We start from the raw sequence: 6,517 nt of genomic DNA on the forward strand, positions 1-6,517 counted from the left end.
CCCCCCCGCCTTCACACACACCCCGCCTTCACACACCCCGCCTTCACACCCCCCCTCCTGGGCAGTCCTGCCGCATCTTCAGTCCTTGCTGTGCGTCCAGTGTTCACGCCCAGCCAGGGTGCTCGTCTCTGACGTGGGCTGGAAGTACTCTGTCGCCGTCTCTGCGGGCGGGAAAACTCAGAGCCTCCCTGTTGTTCTCCAGTAGATTTCCGCCGACCTTCAGGGTGAGCAGTGGAGGCTGGGAGCAGGGCTTCTCCAGCCTCCGGCCCCCGCTGCTCTCCGCTGTTCTCAGTCGCTCCTGGTTAGCGGGAGGGGTTCAGGAACTTCATCTGTCGTCGTCTGTTCATCCGCGCATCAGTCTTTCCATTCATTTGTCCACCAGCCTGTCCATCAGTCCATCTGTCCATCCGTCCACCAACCTGTCCATCCACCAACCAGTCCATCCGTCCACCCACCCACCCACCCAGCCACCCAGCCACTCAGCCACTCAGCCACTCACCCATTCGTTCAGCCACCCTTCTGTACATCCATCCATCTTTCTGTCCGTGGCGTTAGTGTCTTACTCTTTCTGTGTCCTACACGTCTGCAAATGTGTCCTCTGTTAAACATTATCTTGGACTTCTGGATTCTATTTTCTAATTAGGACGATTTAGAATTAGCACCCTCTAGCTGGTAAAAATTCTCACCATTCCCATGAATATTTTGTTAATTTTCACTGCTTTTCTGCTGCCTTCAGTGCTTTTGTAAGGAAACGATGTTTCGGGATGGATGTGACAGCTGGTGCATATTCTGAGCCCCATGTAGTTGAAAATCTTGGTGTTTTGTTTGCTTTTGAACAAGAGTGTGATCTATTATGCAATTATATTATTATACCACTTTCCCCGTTGCAACTCTTGCCCGTCGGATTTAATATTTTAGCAAAAACTAACCATTATCTTTTCCAGGGTGGGAGTAGGTTTCTGCGTGCTTCCACGTTCCTGGATGTCAGTTTAGAAAATGTGTATTTCTGTCTGACGCCTGTTCACGTGCTCATCTCTTCCCGTGGCGTTTTGCTGCCAGGCCTCCTGCAGGTGGAAATCTACCTTCAGCTGCAGAACCTTCTCTTGTGTTTTACTTTCGACGACGTTTCTTCCGTTGTGTGTGTTTCGTGTCCCTGTTGGGCCGACTGTCCCTCGCAGCGTCCCCGTCTACCCCCTCCCTGCTGCTCACATGCCGGGGCAGAGCTCCGGATCTGTCATTTCTCGTCGTGCTAGTTCTTTTTCAAGGTCTGATCCTGTGTCTTAATGGCTTCTAAGCTAACTTCCGTTCTGCACCGATGGCTCGTTCTTCAAGGAATCGTTGAAGGTCCACCACATGTTGGGCATTCTCGGTGCTGTGAACAAAACAGGAAAGGAACCGTGGTGTTAGCCTAGTGGAGACAGGGGATGACAGAGCCTCTCCCGCGTGTGGGGGGGGGGAGGGGAAGCCCGCAGAGAAAAGCCAGCGCGGGCGGAGGGAGAGTGCGCGGGTCTGGGGTTGCAACTGGGGCGGCCAGGGGAGGCTGTCTGAGAAGTTGCTTTCTGAAGGCCTCAGGGGCGATGAGGGGAAACGCATCCCTGCTCGCAGCCCCCCCCCCCGCCCCTGGCCCCTGCCTCCCTTCTACGCCGCTCAGGGCATTCGTGACTTCACTTAGGGCCCACCTGGTGACCCAGGTTAAAAACCTCCCGTCAAGGGGCGCCGCGGTGGCTCCGTCGGTTGAGTCTCTGGACTTCAGCTCAAGTCATGATCTCACGGTTCCAGGGCTCGAGTCCCGCGTCAGACCCTGTGCTGACGCAGTGAGGGGCCTGGTTGGGATTCTGTCACGCTCTCTCTCCTCCCTGTGCCCCTCCCCCGCTCACATGCACTCGCTCGCTCTCACACACGCCACCACCCCCTCACCTCAAGGGCCTTAATCACACCCGCGAAGTCCCTTTACCCGCGGGTCTTGTGTTCTCAGGTTCTGGGTATGGGGCGGGCTGTCGGGGGGCTGCTCTTCCGCCCACCACAGGGGTATCTAAGGGGTGCTGACCGGTGGGGAGGTGGCCCTCCCTCCTGAGGACCTCACCCCTCAGTCCCACGTCCCAAGGGCCCCGCCCCCGCCCTTCAGACGACGGCTCCCGGCTGGATGCCCAGCACCCCCAAGTCGGTTCCTGGCCCCGACGCCTTCTCGGGTGGTTCGAGTGCCTCCCCTCGGTCACCCGCCGCCTCTGCCCTTTGCGGACGACTGCTGCAGCGGGCCGCGCTTCTCCGAGACCCTCCAGGGGCACGTTCTGTCCCCACAGCCTCCTCGGCTACCTGACCAAGTACGACTGCTCCAGCGCAGACCTCAACCCCGTGGGCGGGATCAGCAAGACGGACCTCAGGGCCTTCGTCCAGTTCTGCCTCGAGCGCTTCCAGCTTCCCGCCCTGCAGGGGTGAGTGCAGCCCTCGGACCGCGAGACCACGGCCCCAGAGCCACCAGGGCCACGCCCAGCATAGCCGCCTCCACACCTCCCCGCTGCCTGATGAAAACAGCCCTGCCCTCAGCGGGCACTTGGAGTCCCGGGACAGGCCGGCCCTTTTGTGCCGGGGCCCCCCCAGCGCCCCCCCCCGGGATATGGGGCGATGTCTGGAGACCTTCCCGGTGATCCGGGCAGAGTGTGCTCCTGGCGTCCAGCGGGTGGGTGCTCCCAGGCACCCTGCAGCGCCCAGCACGGCCCCACCAGACAGCATGGCCTGTCCCCACGTGCGTGGTGCCCCGTGGAGGAGCCCTGTGTGTGGCTCCCATCGGCTCCTGCCCCCAGGCGTGAAGCCCCCCAGCAGCCCCTCCCCTCCCCCTGGGAAAGCCCAGCACTGCGGCCACGGCCACGGCTGGGCTGTGCTGATAGGAGCAGCCCACGGGGGCGTGGCCGGGCAGCGCGAGGCCCCTCCCAGGGCACATGGGTACCAAGGCGGCCGTTGGGACTGACGCCCATGTGTCTTGGCCACAGCATCCTGGCAGCACCGGCCACCGCGGAGCTGGAACCCTTGGCCGATGGACAGGTGTCCCAGACTGATGAGGTAGTGGCGGCTTTGCCTGGGGCTTCCTCCCCGTGTCCCTGCGTCCCCGTGTCCCTGCGTCCCCGTGTCCCCGTGTCCCTGTGTCCCTGCGTCCCCGTGTCCCTGCGTCCTCGTGTCCCTGAGTCCCCGTGTCCCCGCAGCCCCACGTCCCCATCTCCCTGCGTTCCCGTCTCCCTGCGTCCCCATGTCCCTGCGTCCCCGTGTCCCTGCTGGCACCCTCGCTGCTCCCTTTCTGCTGCGGGGACCACACTCCACCTCCTGGCTCCTGTCCCACTGCTGACCTTTGACATTTCAATTCGGCCTCCTTGAGGGAGGAGGGGTGAGTGGGGCAGGTCCCTTGCAGGTGGCAGGGGCGCGACCTCAAGGGAATCGCTCCAGGCCCCTCCGTCCTGTGCTGGCCCGCGAGCGGTCAGAGCCGGTCGGGGCTGCAGGCCGTGCCGCACAGCTTCCGTGGACGAGGCGAGTGGCCGTGCGCCGCGGCAGAGCCGGTGACGGCTGACCTTCCCGCGGCCGCTCCTTCCGTCTCACAGATTCATCTGTGCCTCTTCCTCCCGGAGTTTACGGCCTTAGCTCTCGTATTAAGTCTGTGAGCCGGTGGACAGAGCCGCACGTGGTGCAAGGAAGGGTCTGGCCTCATCCTCGCGCGGGTGGGGGGACAGATGTCCCCGCACTGTGTGTCTCTCCCGTCCGTGGTCTCGTCACCTGGTGGAAGCCAGCGCACTGTAAGCACGTAGACGTGCGTCCAGGCTCTGTGACGTGTGTGTCCATCCGTTTTGTCATAAGCCGTGAGGTCGGGAAGCATGACCTTGTGATTTGGGTTCTTCCGGGCCCTTCGATGCCTGTGTGAGTTTTGAGGTCGGCGTATCGTTCCTGCCACATGCACAAACGCCGGCTCCAGTTTCGTGGCAGCAGCGTGGAGTCTGTAGCTGTGCCCGGCGGCTGTTGCCACCATAGTGACGTGCGTGGTGACGCATGTGTCCTCCCATTTGCTCCAGCGTCTCCGTGTCCTTCAGCGATGGTTTGTGGCTTTCAGAGCAAGTGTGCACTTGGCTTGTTCACGTTCTTTCTAAGTATTTTATTTTCTTCGTTCTTTCGTAGATGGAATTGTTTTCCTAATTTGCTCTCCAGGTGGCTCATTGCCAGTGTACAGGAATGACTTTCCGCACTTTCTGTCTCGGTCTCACTGCCCCCCCACACCCCCCCAGTCCAAACCATCTCCTCCTCCCACGTGTTAGAAGGCGGAAAGTCAGGTCACTGATTTGAGGTCTTTTTCTCAATGTTTATTTATTTTGAGACACGGGAGAGGAGCAGAGAGAGAGGTGGAGAGAGAGAATCCCAAGCAGGCCCCACACTGTCAGCATGGAGCCCAACGTGGGGGTCGACCCCACAAACTGTGAGATCATGACCTGAGCTGAGATCAAGAGTCAGACGCTTGGGGCGCCTGGGGGCTCAGTCGGTTGAACGTCCGACTTCGGCTCAGGTCATGATCTCACTGTTCGTGGGTTCGAGCCCCGTGTCGGGCTCTGTGGTGACAGCTCAGATCCTGGAGCCTGCCTCAGATTCTGTGTCTCCCTCTCTCTGACCCTCCCCCACTCATGCTCTGTCTCTCTCTCTCTCTCTCAAAAATAAATACAACATTAAAATTTTTTTTTAAAGAGACGCTTAACCAACTGAGCCCCCAGGTGCCCCGAGGTCGTTTTCTTTTGGAACGCAGGTGTTTACAACTATAAACTCCTCCCTCGCCACCGCACCCTCTGCGTCCTGTGAGTCATTCATTGTCACACCGTTTTGTTCCAGATATTCCCTGATTTTCCTCATGATTTCTTTTCTCACCCCGTTTACTCGAGAGCGTGGGGTTTAATTCCCGCATATTTGTGAGTTTCTGAAGTTTCTGTCACTGAATTTGTGATTCTCTCCCTTCCGGTTGGAAAGCACACTGGGGTTGTGGGGGGAGGGGGAGTGCGAGTCAGTGTTCTAGATTCACGGAGGCCAGTTTTGTGGCCTGGGATTTGGTCTGTCCCGGAGAATGTTCTGTGCGCCTTGAGGAGAACGTGTGCCCTACAGCTGTTGGGCGGAATGTTCCAGAGATGTCTTTTGGGTCTAGTTGGTTTAAGTGTTTTTAAGTTTTCGTTTCCTTGTTGGGTTTCTTTGTATAGTTTTATACAATATGGAAAGCGAGGTATTAAAGTTTCCAACTATTACTGTTGAATTTAAGGAATTAAAATCTCATGCTGGCAAAAACTCATCTCCCACTAAAGAGTGGTGAAAGATGTCCATGGCAAAGTCATGCTAAGGCCCTGGGGCTTGTGGTGAACTGGGGGGACATGGCCATTTATGTGAGTCCCCAGGACAGACCAATGGGAAGTAACCATGATGGCCCCACCGTTGATCCCGTGACCCGATGGTGGCAGTGTCCCCTGGGGGGGTCAGGACAGGCTTCCCCAAGGAAGTGACATTGGAGCTGAGGCCCGAGGGGAGGAGAGAAGGCCAGGGGAGCAGGAGGCAGGGCCTGGGCCTGGGTCCTTCGGGCCGGTTGAAGCGGAGGGCAGTCCGTGATGCCACAGGATGCCAGCGTCAATGAGGGGTGAGAGGCGATGGCAGCGGATGCTGAGAAACGGTGCTTGTGTGAGCAGGCCGTCGCTCTGCGGGGCGGCCCGTGGCGGCGCGGCCCAGGTGTCTGTGCTGAGGCCCCGGCCGGTGCCGGCCGCTCGGCGGGTGTCTGCCTCACGTGGGTCCTGGCATCAGCCCCCCCGCCCCCCGGGCCGCCGGAACCGATCAGGGCGGGCGGTGGCTTACAGGGGAGCCGCGCTGCCCCAGCCTCCCGGGGGACGGGCCGCCTCGCCGTGCAGCGTCCGGGCCTTCCCGGGCTGCGGTCGCGCCCCCCCCCCAGCCTCCCCTTCACGCGGCTCCGACCCCACGTCCCGGGCCGGCTCACCTCGGCACCCTTCGCGTAGTTACGCCTCCACGGACCTTGGTTTTCCCGGCGAGCACACAGAACGCAGCTTCCGGGGCTTGAACGGGGGCAGCCCGCCAGCCGGGGCCGCGCTTCCGGCCCTCCGGGCCTCAGCACCCGCCTGCGCCTCCCTTCCCGACGCCCGCGCCGTGTTGCTGGCGGGGCGGGGCGCCCGTGGCCTTTGGGGACGCGCCCCTGCCCCGGGTGTCCGGTGCCGCGGGCACAGCGGGAAATCCTTCCTCCGCAGGAGGACATGGGCATGACCTACGCCGACCTGTCCGTCTACGGCCGACTCCGCAAGATTGCCAAGACCGGGCCCTACGGCATGTTCTGCAAACTCGTCAGCCTGTGGCAGGACGTGTGTTCCCCGCGGCAGGTGCACCGCCCGCGCCGTCCATGGGGGGGGGGGCGCGGCGGGACGGACACCGCGCGTGGGAGGGGCGCGAGGGAGTCCGTGGGTGTGGCCTCCGGGGGGAGGGGCGGGAGTCAGTCCGTGGGTGTGGCCCG

The 6,517-nt window shown here is 61.1% G+C and overlaps 1 protein-coding gene across 2 annotated transcripts in view; it reads left to right on the top strand.

Annotated features, from left to right (window-relative positions):
* Positions 1-6,517, top strand: part of NADSYN1 (NAD synthetase 1) — a 30,741-nt gene that overhangs the window by 21,636 nt on the left and 2,588 nt on the right. The window contains exons 17-19 of one of the 2 annotated variants that reach the window (XM_039235344.1): positions 2,301-2,432; positions 2,988-3,057; positions 6,258-6,345. In XM_039235344.1, the coding sequence (XP_039091275.1) occupies positions 2,301-2,432; positions 2,988-3,053 (198 nt within the window). In that variant the 3' untranslated portion in view covers positions 3,054-3,057; positions 6,258-6,345. Of the gene's footprint in view, positions 1-2,300; positions 2,433-2,987; positions 3,058-6,257; positions 6,387-6,517 lie in introns of those variants that run through there. The other variant, XM_039235343.1, reaches the window with a different exon arrangement.

The sequence above is a fragment of the Hyaena hyaena genome, unplaced genomic scaffold (assembly GCF_003009895.1).
Source record: "Hyaena hyaena isolate Hyena2069 unplaced genomic scaffold, ASM300989v1 scaffold_98, whole genome shotgun sequence".
Lineage (NCBI taxonomy): Eukaryota > Metazoa > Chordata > Mammalia > Carnivora > Hyaenidae > Hyaena > Hyaena hyaena.